At 47.4% G+C, this 19535-nt stretch overlaps 2 protein-coding genes across 2 annotated transcripts; both read left to right on the top strand.

Annotated features, from left to right (window-relative positions):
- Positions 1-2868: 2868 nt before the first annotated feature.
- LOC123100636 (UPF0548 protein At2g17695) lies at positions 2869-5237 on the top strand. Its single transcript, XM_044522529.1, has 4 exons — positions 2869-3031; positions 4219-4486; positions 4565-4781; positions 4864-5237. Exons 2-4 carry the CDS (start codon positions 4224-4226, stop codon positions 5071-5073), a joined length of 690 nt encoding a protein of 229 aa, XP_044378464.1. The 5' UTR covers positions 2869-3031; positions 4219-4223; the 3' UTR covers positions 5074-5237.
- Positions 5238-14155: 8918 nt separating this feature from the next.
- On the top strand, positions 14156-14847 carry LOC123100635 (cyclin-dependent protein kinase inhibitor SMR1). The gene has a single exon (XM_044522528.1). The coding sequence runs from the start codon at positions 14252-14254 to the stop codon at positions 14663-14665; it is 414 nt and encodes a 137-aa protein (XP_044378463.1). The 5' UTR covers positions 14156-14251; the 3' UTR covers positions 14666-14847.
- Positions 14848-19535: the final 4688 nt, after the last annotated feature.

Raw genomic sequence — 19535 nt, 5'->3', positions numbered from 1 at the left:
TCACGAGCCTCGACACAGTGGCATCGGCTGCACCAGCACACACCGCGGGATCCAAACAAACCTGGCGGAACATAACCTTCACGCACCCTTTGCCAGCACTAGAGGCACCACCCGAACGGGGACAAAGCGGGAAAGGGCCTTATTCCAACTCTAGGACGTGATAGTCTCTCGCCGCCCCAAAACAGACACAAAACATAAAAAAGAGGAAGAAACAGAAGCCCTCCTGATGGCGTGAGAGGGGGTGGGGTGAGTGATTGATTGCGCTATTAAAACCAGAACATGGCGTGTACACCTTAGAGATACATGTACTTTTAGAGGTAGATCGAAACTTCACGAGCCTCGACACAGTGGCACCGGCTGCACCAGGACACACTGCGGGATCCAAACAAACCTGGCGGAACATAACCTTCACTCACCCTTTGCCAGCACTAGAGGCACCACCCGAACGGGGACAAAGCGGGAAAGGGCCTTATTCCAACTCTGGGACGTGATAGTCTCTCGCCGCCCCGAAACAGACACAAAACATAAAAAAGAGGAAGAAACAGAAACCCTACTGATGGCGTGAGAGTGGGTGGGGGTGAGTGATTGATTGCGCTATTAAAATCAAAACATGGCGTGTACACCTTAGAGATACATGTACTATTAGAGGTAGATCGGAACTTCACGAGCCTCGACACAGCGGCACCGGCTGCACCAGCACGCACCACAGGTTCCATACAAAACCCGGTGGAACATAATCTTCACGCATACCCCGTCGGCACTGGAAGCACCACCTAAGAGGGCACAAAGCGAAAAAAGGACCTTAGGGCATCTTCAAGGCGGACCCGCAAACCGCCTGCATCCGTCTGAACCGCGTTGTCCGGACCGTCAAAGCCATCCAACGCGGGCATGTATCGGTCCCGCGGGGTGGTCTGGACGCTTTTTCTCCCACAAACCAGAGACTAAGTAGGGGAAGTTTGCGGGAGTCCGGACACCAGACACGTAGGACTCCAACACCCTCGATCCACCCAAAACCCTTCCCGGACCCCGCGCCTCCATCCTCCCATTTTCTCTTCTTCCTTTTTTCTCTCTTACCTTCGCCGCTGCTCCCCACCCCACCCGCGACGCCACACCCCTGCCAAAACTCTACATCTCCATCACCTCCAGCGCTGCAGCAGGGCTCCACCCCGCTTCTCCTCCATCACCGTTCGACCCCTGTCCTCCGACCGCACCGCCAGGTAGCATCTGCTACTACTATACTCACCATGCCCAGCAACTGTTCGATGACGCCATGGGAATGATTGGCTTCTCTGGTTACCAGAAGTGCACGGCCGCACTCCGGACGCTTGCATAAGACATGGCCACCGATTCATGGGACGAGTACCTACGGATGTCTGAGAGCACATGCGGAGATTCCATGGTCAGGTTTGCAACTGCTGTGGTCGAGGTGTTCGGACCTCAATACCTGAGAGAACCAACTGTGGCAGACACCGAGAGGCTCTTAGCAATCTCAAAAGCAAGAGGGTGACCAGGTTTGCTTGGATCCCTTGACTACATGCATTGAAAATGGAAGAACTACTTGGAGGCTTTACAAAGGAAATATCAGGGTCATGTTAAGAAGCCCACCATCATTCTTGAAGTAGTTGCAACACAGGATCTTTGGATTTGGCATGCTTTCTTTGGCATGTCTGGGTCTCACAATGACATCAATGTGTTGCAGCAATCGCTGTTGTTTGCGAGGCTGACTGAAGAATAAGTTCCTCCTTGACACTATACTGTCAATGGACATGAGTACAACATGTACTATCTGATTGACGGTATCTATCCTCCGTGGGTTATCTTTGTCAGCACCATCTCTAACCCAGATGGCTAGAAAAAAGGCTCACTTTGCCCAAAGACAAGAAGCAGCTGGAAAGGATGTCGAGAGGGCATTTGGAGTTCTGCATGCCCGTTTTACAGTTGTTCGTGGACCTGCTAAACAATGGGAGCCGAAGACCTTGTGGGAGGTGATGACATGTAGTTGATCATGCACAACATGATCGTCGAGGATCCACCGCACCTCAAAGATCTGAGAGGGATGTTTTCGCATAGGGGAAGTCATCCACTCAAGTTGCAGCGAAAGTTGGGTTCTTTTTTAGCAATTCATCAAGCTTTAATCAGAAAGACATGGTCATAGGAGTCATGGGGCCACAGATAGCGACCCTAATCAACGAGACAAAACTTGGCAAGGTTATGACTGCGGCGATTCGGTGCCGCATCTGCTCTCTGAAGTAAACTATAAATTCAAATAAGACAGTAAAGAAATTTGAAAGTCTGAATTTTTTTTTACATCAAAGATGCTCGAATGCCCTAGTTGCCTGCAAAAATTCATGGTGAAAGGATATTCGAGGAGCTCAAGAGAAACAAATTGATGGTCTCATAGAAACCTGAAAAATAGCACCATCCAGAGCCTCTTTTTTTTTACCGAGAGCTCCTCAAAAGTCATTTCGCTCTGAAAATGTGTACGCACCTAGCGCAGTAAGCATCTTTGATGCCAAAAGAATCTGAATTTTATTATTATTTCTTTTGAATTTATTGTTCACGATGTACAAATTGAGCCTGGGCTCAGACAGTAATTACCAGAAGGGTTATGTGCTTCATAGTTCATCCACACACCTCAAAACCGAAACTAAAATCACGACCAATAAAGTTTTGCAACAAAAGTTGTTCGTTTTATGGAAGCAGCAAAAGTTTTTTTTTAGTAACCAGCAGCAAAAGTTGTTTTAAAAAAAAAAGAACAGCAAAAGTTGGTTATTCTTGAAAAATTGGGAATCGTAGAAATGTGTTGGTTGGTCCAACTGGAATGAACCTGGGCCGGTAGCTGGGCCTACGCCAACTCACAGGGCCGGCCTCAGATCGAGGTATCCCCTTCCCCGTCCAGTAGGCTGCTACTGAGAGGCTGTGAGACCTCGCCACGGTTCCTCTTACCGGCCGGTCGCCGCAACCGCCGCAGCACTCGTCGGCCGGTCGCCGCCGCCCGCCGTACCGGCCTTCCGTTCCCTTGGGTTTCCAGGTATGTATGCCCTCTCCAGCCCAGCCCCCCTCCACTCCTCCGCCCTCACTGCCCCCATTTCCACATCGTCCGATGCCAGGAATCTCCAACAATTTTAGGATCCACCAGAGGAAGAACGACCCGAGTAGCCCTGCAGTTTTCAATCCATCTCGGAATTGATACAATAGGTTTCACATGATCAGACTATGAATAGTAGCCTTGAAGTAGCAACCGTGTTCTGTTTCTGAATTTATTAGTAGAAAACAGAGCATGAGCAACTAAATCGTTGGGTGGATCAGACTAGCTGTGGCTCGAACCTTCGCCGCTCCTCGGTTCCATTTAGTACTGGCTGGAGTGTATTTGAGCTGACCGATGTGGGGCATATTGGTAATGGAGTATTCTCCTTCATCATGTAGCATAACAGAGCTTGGTTGTACTGTAGCAGCTAACTGGGTGCTCTCAGTCAGCCCTCAAGCTTTTGTTCAGAGATTTATTTAGATGGTAAAATAAAGATCTTGATCTATAGACTATTCGTACTCGTGGGGTTGTTCTGTCACAGTTCAGGGTAGAGTTTAGTTCACGACATTCAATTTCCTCCTGCTCGTATCATCGCCTCCGTGCAACGTGTCAGAATATAACTTCAGCACTAAGCTCAGAACCTAGCTAGCTTGCTTGAGTGTTGGCTCAGGATTTTCTTTTTCTTCCCCATATTGTGCTGCCAAACACTATGTAATATACTTACTATTAGTGATATTCTGAATGGACACAACTTGCTATCAGTGATATTTTGGATGCGCACAACTGTGTTAATAGAGGTTGATAGTTGATGAACTTTGCTATAATTCTTGGCCTGTGCTTGTGTTAATAGAGGTTGATAGTTGATGAACTTTGCTATAATTCTTGGGCTGTGCTTTATAGCACTTTGTTGATTATATGAAAGGCGATGTTAAATTATAAAATGCATCATCTGGAATTCATATGCCGTGCAAATGTTTTTCCCCATTGCAGCTCTAATTAGATTGTTTGTTATAGTCCAGATTAAGGGAGCAGGATTATTCATCTGTTAACTGGCACCTAAAGTGGTTAAATTAGCAGAAAAAATCTAGTAATTCTGTCTAGCATGTTATTTTAGTCCATTACAAGAAGCCAATCATGAGCATCTTATGACATGCCCGTAAGCACGCACAGCCTCACACCACTCTCTGTAGAAACCATGGCATGGGGAGGCCTCTTCTTGAGCCTGAGCCGCCCCACACCGGAGCAGCAGAAGTCGTGCCTCGCAGCTGCCGGCGGCTTCAACTACGACGCTGATCTCCACGGCGCCACCCACCCGAAATCACCAGCCGCATTAACAACCTCTGAAGACACCGACAGGGCGCTGGCGGACCGCGGCTTCTCCGTGAACCGGTCGCGAGTCCTCGTCGGCTCCGGCGCCGATGCCTTTGGCCACGCCAAGTCGGCTCTCCTCTCCTGGAAGTAAGCCTGGCCTGTTCTGAACTCCAGTGTCGTAAATGTTTGCAGCAATGCTGAAAACCGTTGGTTGTTGTTGGTCAGGCACCTGGCGCTGGGCTGGGCGGAGGCGGAGCCGGGCACGCCGGTGAAGATCGGCGTGAGGTTCTGCATCTGCTACAAGGAGGTGGTCCCCTGGGTGATGTTCCCGCTGCAGATCGCGTATGTCACCGACGACAACTACGATGGTGGCAAGCGCGAGAAAGGCGGTGGCGGCGGCGTGTTTGCGTTCGGCAGCGGCACCCTGCAGGGCCATCTGCTGGTACTGCCGCATTCTGTTTCCGGTTGGGATCGAGTTGCAGCAAATTGATGATGGTTTGTGTGACATGGTTGCGTGGATGCAGGCCGGGGAGGAGCGGTTCTCGGTGGAGGTGGACGCGGAGGAGCGGGTGTGGTACGAGGTGGTGTCCTTCTCCAAGCCGGCGCACCCGCTGTCGGCGCTGTGCTACCCCTACGTGCGGCTCCGGCAGAGGCACTTCGCGCGGGAGTCCGGCAAGGCGGTGCTCAGGCACGTCGCCGCCGCCTGCTCGACGACGACGCCGCGGACGCAGTGATCATCGACGGTCGTCCTAGCTGCGGGGCCGGGAGTGAATGGATGGCTTCACTTCCAATTTCTGTAGAGGCAGTGATGATGGAGTAGGTTCATTCTGCTTCCGTTGGACGATGTGTACATGTGGCAGAACAAAACGAAAGATGACAGGTTGCTCTCGTGGTTCCATTCCTTTTTCTGCTCTTGAAATCAATTTTTTTTTTCTTTCGGGTCTGCTAGATATGAGGTGCCTAAATTTTTTGCTCGCGGTCAGTCGATTCTGAACGAGGCCGAAGGGTGACGTGTCGAGCGCGGTGAGGAGAGCTGTGATGTTCCAAACAGAGGCGAGGAAGCGGGTTGATGACTGGTGCAGATCGGAGGGGGGTGCAGGGTCGTCGCCGGAGAACTTAAGATCGGAGGGTTCAGAGGAATGGCCTTGGACGGCGGTGTGCCGTGGCGAGGGGAGGGCGGCGGCGGCGGCAGCGCGAGGAAGAAGAAGATCATTTTTTTCAGAGTAAAATGCACTGGCAGTCACTCAACTTGCGAAGAGCGCTCAGTTTGGTCACTGTACTTAGAAATACGGTCACCATATACGACAAGACGTGTTTGTACGGTCACTGTTGCTCGTATGCCACCCGTCGCCGCTCGGTTTGACCATGTGTTGACCAATCCTGGACGCCAGCTGGCATTAAGCGGGCGGTAGCGCGGTGTTTTTGCAGAATCCCCCTTGGTTCGTTGTGCTTTAGCCGAAAGCGCCTTGCCTGTTCGGTTTCGATCATAACGAGGGGAGGAGGAGGAGAGCGGGGGCAGAGGAGGCGATCGTCGGCGGCAGCACACCATCTCCGGTCATCGAGATCGCGGAAGAGCGGAGTCGCCGCGGAGGTGCGCTGCATCGCGTCGCTGCCGGAGGGGCGCCGCATCCTCCTCAGGATGGGGCCTGTTCGTCGACCAGATGGAGCTCCTCCACCGTACTATGGTAAGCCCCACGTACATCCGCCATGATTGGTGCTTGCAGTCTCTGATTGCGCGATTTAGGGTTTCACATTGTGCACATGGAGATGTAGGAGGCCAATTTTGCCCGCAAGATTTCACAAGATTTAAGCTAGGGTTTTTGCCTGACAAATTGGGGGTTTTCGGTGTATGGTTTTTGCCTAACAAATTGGGGGCTAAGTGTTTGCTTGGAGGTCATTATGATGCAATTGTAGGCCTTTTAGATGTTTGAACATACGGTTAGGGTTTTAGGTTAGGAAAGGTGGTTCCTTGTAATATATGTTGACAGAATTGTGCTCTGTTTTCATCTTTGTAGGACCACGCAGCAGGAAATTTTCAGTTCAGTTTAACCATGGTGGATATTTCCTTGGCAAAGGTAGCAACCGTTCTTATGTCAATGGGCATGTGCTGTGGTATGATGATCTGGATACAGTGAAATGGTCCCCAATCATGGTTGAGCACCTAGTTGAGGAGATTGGTTGGGAGATGGCAGGAAGGCTCAAGGCTTACTACTGCATTCCAATCCTAACCTTGCAGAAGAATGGCTTGAGAGAAATTAGAGGAGATGGAGACACAGGCCGGATGATAACATTTGTTGATCTTGGCCACCACTCATTCAGTCTCTACTTAGACCATGAAGACAGTCTGAATTCAAACAATGATGATGATGATGTGGTCAATTTCCCAAGAGTGCAGCTACCTCCAGTGTTTAGTCCTTCTAAGACAAGAGTTGATCAGGCAGAAAGTACTGAGGCTGTAAATGCAGGGACAGATGTTCATGTCCCTGAAGGTGCAGGGCATGAAGGTGAAGCAATCCCAATACAAGTTGTGTATCCAGAGAGCTCAGATATTGACGTGGGCAATTATGTGTTTGCAAGGAGGAATTGTTCTTTTGGTAACCAGGATGAAAATTTTATGGCTCCAGATGTAGTGCAGGAAGCAGAACAACAAGGAAGTGATGAAGCTGGATCATCAAGAGTATGCAAAAGGAAAACCAGACAGAAATGCAGTTCTGATTACCTGGAAGATGATGATACTGACTCAGATGACTCTGACTTTGATCCTAGAGCCATAGTGAGCAGTGACTATGACATAATTGATGGTGATGATGATTTGTATGCTGATAATGTAGACATGGATGAGCCTGTGGAGACAAAGAAGAAGAAAGAAGAGAAAGGGAAGCAAAAGGTTGAAAAGGGAAAAGAAGCAGTGAAAGGAAATGAGAAAGATGGAGACAAAGCAGCAGCATATGATCATGAAGATGAGTTCTATGAATTAGAGGGTGATGACTTGTGGGCACCAGATTCTGATGATGAAGAGGTATTCATGAAGTTCAAGGCATTCAGACCAGAGGATCTTCATTGTCCCAAGTTTCATGTTGGTCAAGTTTTCCAAACTGTTGAGCTCTTGAGGAAAGCCATCAAGGAGTACTGCTGCAAAAACAGGGTAGATGTGAAGTTGCCAGTCAATGATAAGAAAAGAGTGAAGGCAACATGTGATGAGGACTGTACTTGGTATCTTTGGGCTTCATATGATAGCAGGACCAAGTGTTTCATGGTCAAGAAATATGTGGATGAGCACACTTGTACCAAGAAGTGGAAGATCAAGGCTTTCACAGCACCATTTCTAGCACAGAAGTATCTTGAGAGCTTTAGAGCTGACCAAGACATGAATTTGAGAAACTTTTCTAGAGTTGTTCAAAAGGAGTGGCATATGACCCCAAGCAGGACCAAGTTACAAAGAGCTAGGAGGCTAGCAATGAAAATAATTTATGGCGATGAAGAAGGCCAATACAACATGCTCTGGGACTATGGTAATGAGTTGAGAAGAAGTAACCCTGGGACCTCATTCTTTGTTGCACTAGATAGTCAGGCAAGGTTTAATAAAGCATATATGTGTCTAGATGCATGCAAAAGAGGGTTCTGCAAGGATGTAGGCCTATGATATTCCTTGATGGTTGTCATATCAAGATAAGGTACAGAGGACGGCTACTCACTGCTGTTGGGATAGACCCAAATGATTGTATTTTTCCAATTGCAGTAGCTGTAGTTGAAGTGGAAGACAAGCCTAATTGGTGTTGGTTCCTTGAAAGACTAAAGAATGATGTTGCTATCTTTAATACTGCTCCGTGGACCATTATGTCAGACAAACAAAAGGTAAACAACATCAATTGTAGTATAAGTAGTACTCCAAATTTAGTACTCGCTCCATGCTTATGTTTATCTTTTGTTATTGTAGGGCCTTATCAATGTTGTGGATGAGTTATTTCCAGAGTCAGAACACAGGTTCTATGTCAGACACATGTGGCAGAACTTTCAGCAACAATTCAAAGGGGATGTTCTTAAGAATCAACTTTGGAAGATAGCAAGAAGTACCACTTCTATCAAGTATGAGTAGTACATGGTTGAGATGAAGGACATCAGCTTGGATGCTTACAAGTGGTTGCATGAGTTGGAACCATACACATGGGTTAGAGCATTTCAAAGTGATCTTCCCAAGTGTGATATATTGCTCAACAATAACTGTGAAGTTTTCAACAAGTGAGAAGCCAATTAACTTGCTATGTGCAGTGCTTACTTCCATGTTTGGCACTTAACTCAGTTTTGTTTTATACTTGTAGGTACATACTAGATGCTAGAGAGCTACCTATACTTTCTATGCTAGAAAGGATCAAAGGCCAACTGATCCAGAGGCACTACAGCAAGCAGCTTGAGGCAGAGAAGATGAAAGGAAATATTTGTCCAAAGATCAAGAAAAAGGTGGAGAAGCTAACTGAGTGGGCAAACCTGTGCTATGTGGATGGAGCTGGAGATGGGGTGTTCCAGGTAGGTGACAGGGGTGTGAACTTCCTTGTGGACTGGCACACCAATGAGTGCAGTTGTAAGAGGTGGTAGAAGGGTGGCACACCTTGTGTACATGCCATATCATGTGCTAGACATGAAAGAGTTGACCCTCTTTCATTGGTGAACCAATGCTATTCTGTGAACATGTTCAAAATGGCATACAAGAACATAATCTATCCATGTAGAGACATGACAGAATGGGAGAAGATGAATGGGCCACCAGTTCTGCCACCATTGTACACCAAGCAAGTAGGCAGACCATGCAAAAGCAGAAGAAAAGCACCAGGTGAAGTAATTTGCAGTAATGGTGGCAAGAAAATGTCTAGGCATGGTGTCATCATGCACTGCAAATACTCTGGAGAGCCAGATCACAACATTGAAGGATGCAAGTACCTCAAGGCAGGAGTACCTCCTCCAAATATTCATGCACCATCAGCACCACAAGCAAATCATGAAGCAACATCACCAGATGAGCAACATGTGCAAGATGAAGATCTTGTCATTACTCAGGTATGTTTTTGCAGAAGATGTTTCAGTTTTGTCATACAGCACCACAAGCAAATCATGGATCACTTAAATGTTGCTTCATTTTGAGCAGGAACACAACCCTGCAGAAAATCCTATCATAGAAGATCTCATGGTTGATCAAATGATAGAAAGGGTAAGTTTTGTCATACATGATCTCATATATTTTGCCAAGCCTACTATTATTGTGTGATCATTTATACAAATGTTATGTCATGCAGAGGCCTATGCCAAGAGTGATTGCACAAGGACCTGTTCCAGAGTCAACATTCCTTTCTGCTGCTCAGTTGTTGGTCAATCAAAACCAAGGGAGCACAAGCACCATTCAGCAAGGAGAGATGGCTAAGAAGTTACTTGCTTTAAAAAAGCAGAGAGACAAAGAGTTAGAAGACAAGAAAAATGCTATACTTGCAGCAAGGAGAGAAGAATAGGAAAAGAAGGCTGAAGAAGCTGCCAGGAAGAGACATCTGCAAGAGGAGAAGAAAACAGCAGAGGCAGAGAGGAAGAGACAGGCAGCTGCTCAGAATAGAGAGAAGAGGAAAGAAGAAGCAGCAATAAAAAGTAGGCTCAAGTAGAGACAAGGCAGATTCTTTTGGAGGTTAAGAAAACTATAGCTGCTGAGAACAAAGCAAAGGAGGCTGAGAAGAAGGCTCAAAAAGAACAAGAAGCTGCCAAGAAGCTAGCAGAGAAAGAGGCTGCTGCAGCAAAAAGAAGAGCAGATAAGAAAGCAGAGAAGGAGGCTGCTGCAACACAAAGAAAGGAAGAAATGAGGCTGATATCTATTGCAATGGGTAAAAGCCAGGATGATTCACAACACCAAGAAGATGGTCAGCCAAGGAAGGCCAGCAGAACATCCATGTTTGATATCTTCAGGTGATGAGACAGTGGACAGCCAGAACATCCATGTAGTATGCAAGCATCTTATTTTGCTCAATCCATGTAGTATGCAATCAGTGGTAATGTAGGAAAATGTTGCAATTGATCCATAATGATGTAGACACATGAGTATGGATCATTGTTGCTCATTTTGTAACCAGTTCTATAAGATACTTCTTTGCCCTACTTATGACTATGCTTAATGCCCTGGTTATAACATTGCCCAAGATATGACAATGGTCACATTTGTCCTCTTCAACTTGCAGCAGTTGTATAGTTGTTTTGCATGCAAAATGAACTGGAAAATGGTCTACAAGCATCATCAACTACCTTTGCAATGCACACACACAAGGCAAATATGACAATGGTCAAATGTGCCCAAATTGACAGCATCATCAACTAGCTTTGCAATGCACACACACTAACAGTACAAGATTCCTTGCTCATTAACTTCATAAAAATGATATCTTCATAAGACAGCAAGATGATCCATTAACTTCATTTGTAGTACAAGATTGTCACTTGCATTACATATTGCAAAAGCATCAGATACAATGCAAAAGATTGTAGTTGCATTACTAGTACCAGTTCATCTCCTAACAAACTAGGCATCATTCCTAACATACTAACAGTGAAATAGCTACTGCAAACACTGCATCAACTACATATTGCATCACTCTTGCATCCACTCCATCACTTCTTCAGCAGAGAAATAGCTACTAGTAATGCAACTACAATGAGTGCTGCCAACAGTGCCTTCATCATCACCAATATTTCATTGCCTAACCCTACGAGTGTTTCAGCTTGTTGCTTGCTCATTTGACCTGCAACCCTTCCATGATGTCCATCTTCAAAGCCTGGAAGATCAACTGCACCTCCACCTGCATATCTTCGATTCCTTGCTCGAATCAGCTCTTCCCTCTTATCCTCTGCAGCTCCTAATGCATCTACGACTTCATTGCCAACGAGAAACTGATTATCCATCAAGTATGCAACGTATTCCAACTCCCAATGCCAGAAATGGTCCTGAAGATCAAAAGAAAAGAACAAACGCCGGAAATCACCATTACAAGTTCCCAAAATTCGACCAAAATGAAGAACAGGGATGCACTCCACTTACACCAACAAGACACCTGTAGAAGACCCAGCCCTCGTGCTTCTCCGTGTTGGAGAGATAGAACTTCACACGAGTGCGGCAAGAAGGGCACCTGATGAGCGGCACCACCACCGAACGGCCGCCAACCGATGACCAGACCGAGCTTGTCGACATGGCGGAGTCAAGCAACTGGCGGCGGCAAGCGGCAGGGAGAGGCCGCCGGCAAGCAACACAGAAGAGGGCGGCGGCAAACAGCAGGGAGAGGGCGGCGGCGGCAGAGTGGGGAATTTGGGAGAGGGCAGCGGCGTCGGCGGCAAAGTGGGGAATTAGGGATTCCACTACAGAGTGCGGTATTTCAGGGGGGTCGATGGATAATTACATGCGCCGGCCTAATTTACAGAAATAACCCTGAGCGTGCCGACGTGGACGACACTGACCCGTCAAACCGAGCGGCCACGGGTGGCATACGAGCAACAATGACCGTACAAACACGTTTTGTCGTATAGGGTGACCGTATTGACCGTATTTCTAAGTACGGCGACCAAACTGAGCGCTCTTCGCAAGTTGAGTGACTGCCCGTGCATTTTTTTTAGGCACCTATGGCAGCATAGTTCCTCCTAAACAAATCATTTCCGTTGGTTGTTTTGTTCTGTGACACGCACTCGCTCTCAAGATAAGGAAGAAACACATGGCGCCAGCCGCGACTGAGCGACGTGAGTGAGTGAAAGACGTGGTGACAGTCCCCGCAAAAAAAAAAAAAGACGTGGTGACAGAGCTCATCCATCCATCCATCCCCTCTTCCCGTAGTTCGGCGCATCCGATGTGGGTCCGCCAGAGTGGGAGTCATACCAATGGTCTGGTCTGGTCTGGTTGGTCAGGTACACGTCCCCCCTTCCATCCCTATCACTTGGTCGCGCACGCGCGCACGTTGCTGGCCTTCTCGTTTGAATGAAATTTCTGAACGGGAACGGGAATCCGAGGCGAAGAAAGAATCCCAGGGAGACGGAGGGAGGGAGGGAGGGAGGGATATCGCAATCGTCGGCGGGACGTACGTGGCGGGTGCGTTGAATCAATTCTCGCTACGGTATCCTATGCTGCTGCTGCTGCTGCTCCTTGATAGTACGATACGCTTTCATCCTTGATCCGTCGGTCCGTCCGTCGGCTATCCATCCGCCAAATCCGGGAACCAACAAATACGATCGACGTATCGGTTGAGGCCAACAGACTAGCGAAAACCCCTTCCAAAATGTAAACAGACTAGCGAAAATTGCCGTGGCGGCTTCACAAGCCAAGAAGCAAAGTTGAATCCCTGTTGTAGATCAGGGGCAGCAAGGCACATGTCAAGCTTATTAGGGGATGTGCCGGCATGGATCCCCTCTGCGGTAGCCAGCACCACCAGAAAGAACATCACCGAAAGCCAGCAAACACTCCTCGCTCGCGCCTGCTGCCCGCACCCTATTGGTGTGTCGCCACTCACAGGAAACGCACCAAACCCCTCTATGGAAACTCCATATCTAACCCTACTATATACAATGGCGCGACAACTCGGGGAAATTCTTGACAGTCAAGTAGCAATGTGATGCCATGGATGTCTTCAAGGCAGAAGCGCTATCTTGGCAATGGCAAGATGGTCACAATACATCAGGATTGCCAGCTGCTATTTCTGGATGACTGCTTTCATATGGCGCGGGACTTCACCCAGGTTCGGTATGAACGCTGCCATACAGAGAAGCAAAAAAAAAAAAGCAACCTTTGGCGCACAATGGATAACCACACACGCATTGTCGAGTCGAGGGGAGAATCGATGCCGAGGAAGCACATCGGGAACAACCTTGTCGCGACGCCGGCCACGCTCATCCCCATTGTCAATCTGCCGAGGACAATCTCTGCCGCCCAGCACGTGTCCAATCTCGAAAACTGACAGCAAAGAGGAGGACACGGCACAAGAGCCGCAAACCGTGCGCACCCAAAATGTAGGGTTTATCGCGCAGCATCTATGGTAAGGGAGGAGAGGACTGCAGCGACGGCCGACCCCTTGGGCAAGGCAGCCACAGCCATAGGCGTCGTCATCTCATACTAGGTGGTTGAGGACGGGGCGTCGACCCGTTGGCTGGGCAGCTGGGGTTGCTGCCAGCCCATCCAAGTTCGAGTCCCGACTCGGACGCGCGGTGCTCATGGAGTTTATCCTATAAGAAAATGCCAACGAGGTGGGTTGGTGTCATTTTCGTACTACTGGCAGTGGCAGTGGCAGTGGACGACCTGGAAGTAATGGTGCACGTCGCCGGAAAAAAGGTGGTCGAAGCTTTGCCTGTCATGGGGATCAAAATGGTAACAGAAATGAATGTCGTGCATGAATCTCACGCATCTCGTGTTCACGCGCAATAAGACGGAGATAAAACCGGGGCCCGTTCGATTTCAGACCCGAATAGGCAAGCCACGGCCATAGGCGTCGTCATCTAGTAGGTAGCATTGTTTTAAAAAAAAAATAGTCGGTGGCAACCTCGGAGTAACGGCGCACGTCGCCGGGAAAAAGGTGTCGTCCCTACCTTGGGGCCGAAGCCTATCGTGCGCGGCAAGATGGACAAGGAAAGGCCGCCCCGATTTCCCAGCTACTTCCTTCGTCCCGGGTCGGGTCGGCCGGTTCCTTCAACGATACGCGTCATCTGCCCACCGGGCCCCATTCCGTTTCACACACACCTCCCATCCCACTCCCGTCTGACCCGTCACGACCCGACCCCCGCTACATATACAGCGCGCTTCCCTCGCCCCCCACACCAGCACCAGCCCTCCTTTTCAAATCGCTTTCAAACAGGAACACATCGCCGCCTCCTCCTCCCCTTCCTCCGCTCCCTCCCCCATCCATCCAGTGATCCATGGCCGCCGCCTCGCCCGAGTTCTTCAACCCGGCGGACGCCTTCTCGCCGCGCATGCACCTCCTCTCCGCCGGCGCTGGAGACGGCGGCTGTGGCGACGGCGACGAATACTACCGCTGCTGCAGGACGCCCACGGGCGCCGGGATCGGCTGCCTGGGCCAGGCGGCCACCTGCCCGCCGGCGCCGCGGAAGCCGCGCGCGCAGCCCGACGCGGCCTGCCGGAAGCGCCTCTTCGACGTCCAGGTCATCAGCCTCCGCTTCGACGACCTCGACGCCATCTTCCGCCCCTCGCCGCCGCCGCCCTGCCACGACCGCAACAACAAGCAGCAGCAGCGGCGGCAGCGGAGCCGCCGCGTGCTCGGCAGGCTCGCCGCTGGCTCCACCGGCCGGCGCAGCCGCGCCAGCTTAAATTAAGTGCCTGCCATTAGCAGTCAGTACCCAGTAGTTGAGTTGAGTTGACACTTGTGTGGATGGATGATTGAGTTATCAGCCATCTTCAGGTAAAAACAGTAGTGGTAGCCACGACCCATACTTCGCTTTGCACACCCATCCTCTGTAATCATCCGTCATAATAATATTATTATTTCTACTGTCCATCTTTGATTCCTTGCGAATTTCCAAGTGTTGAAGTTTAACACCACTGATTACCACGGGTGGCAGAGAAATTGACTGTAGAACAGGGGTGAGAAATTGACTGACAGGCACAGAGAGGGAGCCAGCTAACGGTGGGTACCATATGATAATGAATCAACGGTAAAATCTTTTGAGATGAACGGGAAAAAAAAGCAGATTTGGTGTTTTCATCTATAATACAAAGGGGAACAGGATTTTCGAAATCAGATCCAATCAGGGGATGCAGTGGATAAGATTAAAAGGCTTAATTAACTCTGTATATCATATCATGGAAAGAAGAACAAATCGTCATCCACACAAATTCATTACCCTTTTGATTTGACACTTGCCAAATCTAACCTGTTTTGTTTTGATTGATTTTGCAGTAATAACCATGCCATGTATGTGCCCAGTGATTTAGGCTTTTTTCTTTTTTGAAAAGTTCCTATTGCTGCCTACCTAATAATTATCTGCCCAACTCAGCACAGCAAGCAGCCGGCTTTGACTTCAACGGCAAAAGACACCGACGCTGACCATAGATAGAGCCGTCGACTTTGACAGTTGACTTGACTCAGAAAACTTCAAAAAATAAATCCCCCTACCTCTGTTCTGGGGATGACCATGATGAAAAGAGTGTACAGTGTAGTACCAAAACAGGTTCAGAAGATGGATGAAATGGAATGGAACCAACCATTTAGGTCAGATCCAAACATAACATATGAATAGAATCATCTCATCAGCTGATTTTATTCTTCAAATTCCCCGTAAAATAAAGGGCTGTGCACGAGACCTTCAAACAAAACGTGTAACATATGTATATGTTACTACTACTGAAGAATAAAATCAGCTGATGAGATGATTCTATTCATATGTTATGTTTGGATCTGACCTAAATGGTTGGTTCCATTCCATTTCATCCATCTTCTGAACCTGTTTTGGTACTACACTGGGGGAATTTGAGGATTTGCCACGCCTTTAATTACACTTTGAGGATTTGCCCCTGTTTACCCTGTAACTGAGGATTTGCCACGCATTTGCTGTAATCTTGAGGATTTGCCCCCGACGAGACGGGCCACAGCAAAATGACCAACAAGCCCTCGTGTTGATCTACGTGAGAGGCAGCCAACCCCGATCGTTCTGTCCCAGATATCACGCTCGTCTGATACGATTTGGGTGGCAGCGGCGAAGGCGACCTCGATCTCCACGACGGCGGCGACGACGACGACGACGGCAGCGACAACGGCAGTGGTGGCTGCAACCTGGTATGTGCCACTATATGCCATTCCTTCGACCGTCACCTGCTCCCCCAAGGTCGTTGTTCCTCTAGTGCAACATGTCAATACGTCCACCTTTTGCCTTGGTATGAGTCTGAACCAACTCCCAGATTTGCCCCTAAAACATAGTTAATCAACAAACTCCGAAGAAATCATCTCCAGATTTTCTGCAAATTCAGAGTCCTGCTATTAGCTCCCACTTGATTGTTAATGTCAAGAAACCTGAAGATAAAATAAAAGCCATTTGGCACCTGTTGAATAAACATGTAAAGAGAATAACAAGTTTGATGCAGAGCATGTACGGTTGATCTGTGGAGGATGGATGCTATGGATGATGGCCCTAATATGGGTACTGAGGGTGTTGCTCTCAAGACACAAAGGTGAGAATGATACTCTATCCGCATTTCCGTCAATGAACAATCTAACCGTAAACTTCGAATATTTCACTGTAGGGTGAAGCAGCCTGTTCATGTTAACATCAAAGTTAGAGTTCTTCCATATCGGGCCATGCTTGCTGATGGCGCCGAGGAACAAATGGAGCGGCAGGATATTGAAATGCAGATTAGATGGAAGGGGCTCACTTTAAACAAATTTGCATATGACTTGAGCCAATACATACCATGGGGCCCATGGCAGGAGGTGCATCTGTTTGGCTATGATAAGGATTCAGATGAGGAATGCAGACTGGTTAGCACTAAGCAATTGAGAAGCCATTTGATTGACCATATGTGGGGAGAGGAAGAAAAAGTGAAGATGCTAGTTGAGGTGCATACAAAACCTGCTAAGAAATCTGTCGCGAAGAGAGCTAACAAGCCTACTAAGGAACCAGCTGCTAAGAAACCTAAGAAGGCACCTGTTGAGAAGGCACCTAAAATCCTAAAATCGGCTATGGATGATGTACTATGCAGTGCTACATCATCTGTGGTTGTGGACAATGCGAATGAGGAAGCACTTGAGGTTGTTCAATCAATGGCGAGTCAAACAAGTGCTTTTGTTGACAATGATATTAACTTCACAGCATGTGATGTTGTTCAACCCAATATGCCATCAATTTCTGACATTGCTGAAAGCAATGAGCAATGCGGGTCTTCAGTGGTGTTGGATATCGAACCACCAATTGATTGGAGCCTAATTGAGATTGCTCCTCCAAATGAAGATGAAGTGGATGTTCCAGTTACAGAGGAGAATATGTGTGATTTTCTAGGTATCGAGGAGGATGAGACACATGAAGCACCTTCTTCGCCACCTAGTGAAGATGCGTATCTCACTGATGAGGAGGACCAACAACTATTAACTGAGGCTGCTATTCCTGTTGATGACAAGATAGCTCAAGAGGAGGAGATTGCATATGACAAAGAGAACCCTCATATGTATGTAGGTGCCTTGTTTCCTTCAATGGAAGAGTTCAGGATGGCAATAAAACAATATGCCATTAACAATGAAATTGACATATGGGGATATAAAACAGACAAAAAAAGATATCTCGGACAATGCAGAGGCATCAAGTGTCCATGGAGAATAACTGCTCGTTTAAGGGCTGATGAGAAAACAATAAGGGTACTAACAACTTTCTTGCTAACAATAACTTCTGTTTCTAGTACTCCAATTCATATTACTTGGCTTTAATATGAGTAATATGGATCGGAGGGAGTGATTAATTTTCTTTTATTGAATGCAGTACTATTTCTCATAGGCCATTTGTTTTGCATGGATGCAGGTCACTAAGATGAGTAAGAAACACAAGTGTTCTTCAAGTAGCAGAGTAAAAACCACCATGGCAACACAAGGTTGGGTTGAAGCCAAGGCAATGAGTATACTCCAGAATGATCCTACCATAGGATGTAAAGAACTACAAGAGAAGCTCGAAGAAACTTATGACATCACCATTGGTTATGATACAGTTTGGGCCGGTAAATCTAGAGCCGAAAAACAGATTTATGGCACTTTGAAGCAGAGTTTTCAGAATTTGCATAACTTCAAAGCAGAAGTTGAGAAGAGATCTCCAGGGAGCATCGTAGAGGTTGATACCAAGGTAGTAGATGGTAAAGTCCACTTTCACAGATTCTTTATGGCTCTTAAACCTTCCATAGATGGTTTTCTAGCTGGTTGTAGACCATATCTCAGCATAGACTCCACGGCATTGAATGGTAGATGGAGAGGACACTTGGCAGCTTGTACAACATTAGATGGTCATAACTGGATGTTTCCTGTTGCAATTGGGTTCATTGATGGAGAGACTGAGGAAAACTGGACTTGGTTCATGTCACAACTCAATAGAGCTTTAGGTTCAGTCCCTAACTTAGCTATATGTACAGATGCATGCAAAGGTTTAGAAAATGCTGTCAAAAAGGTTTTTCCTCATGTGGAGCAGAGAGAGTGTTTTAGGCACTTGATGGCAAACTTCACAAAAAAATTCAAAGGTGATGTGTTTGGTAGGATGTGGCCTGCTGCTAGGGCATATAGGCCTGAAGTTTTCTCCCATCATATGCAGAAAGTCTTGGCAGCTAGTAGCCGTGTGCATGAATATTTGTCAACCTATCACAGTTTGAAGTGGATGAGATGCAGTTTCAATGCAGACATCAAGTGTGATTATATAAACAACAATCTGGCCGAGTCTTTTAATAACTGGATAAAAGATTATAAAGACTTGCCTGTTGATGAGCTTGCTGACACATATAGAGAGTTGTTGATGAAACTAGTATACAAAAGAAGGAGAATTGGGGAGAAATTGAGGGGAAAGATCATTCCTGCTGTTATTCAACAGATTTTCAATAGGACTAGAGGGCTTGGTCATCTAAAAGTTGGAAAATCAGGTAATGGTAGTTGTGAAGTCAGGGACACAAGCAAAAACAGTCTTAGGCATGTTGTGAAGGTTGATAAACATGAATGCACCTGTTTGGAATGGCAGCACACCGGAAAGCCTTGTGAGCATGCTCTAGTATTTTTGATGGGGAGGAGAAACCCCAAATGGGTTGACTATGTTCATAATTATTTCTCCTTGGACAAGTTTAGGGCAGCTTATGCAGGTGAGATTGAGCCTATGACAGATAGGAGTCAATGGCCTCATGTGGATGTTGGTTTCGACATGGACGCACCAATTGACAAAGGAAGACCGCCTGGAAGGCCTAGAAAGCAGAGGTACAAGAGTGCCCTCGAAGGTGGAAAAGGTGGTCCAAAAAAGAAAGAACCTAAACAATTGGGCAGCCAAAACAGATGCAAAAGATGCAATGAACTAGGTCACAGACAAGCTGCTTGCCCTTTAAATGGTCCCAAAAAAAGGTAATTATATAACCAAATATATTTTGCATTACTTTTGTCATGTTATGAATTGTTTCCAGTTATATGCATTTTGTATCATGTTGCAGGAAGAGAAAACAGAGAGCAAGAACATATCCTGC

Source organism: Triticum aestivum, chromosome 4D, assembly GCF_018294505.1.
Source record: "Triticum aestivum cultivar Chinese Spring chromosome 4D, IWGSC CS RefSeq v2.1, whole genome shotgun sequence".
NCBI classification, from domain to species: Eukaryota; Viridiplantae; Streptophyta; class Magnoliopsida; order Poales; family Poaceae; genus Triticum; species Triticum aestivum.
This window is presented reverse-complemented; position numbering and strand designations above follow the sequence as displayed.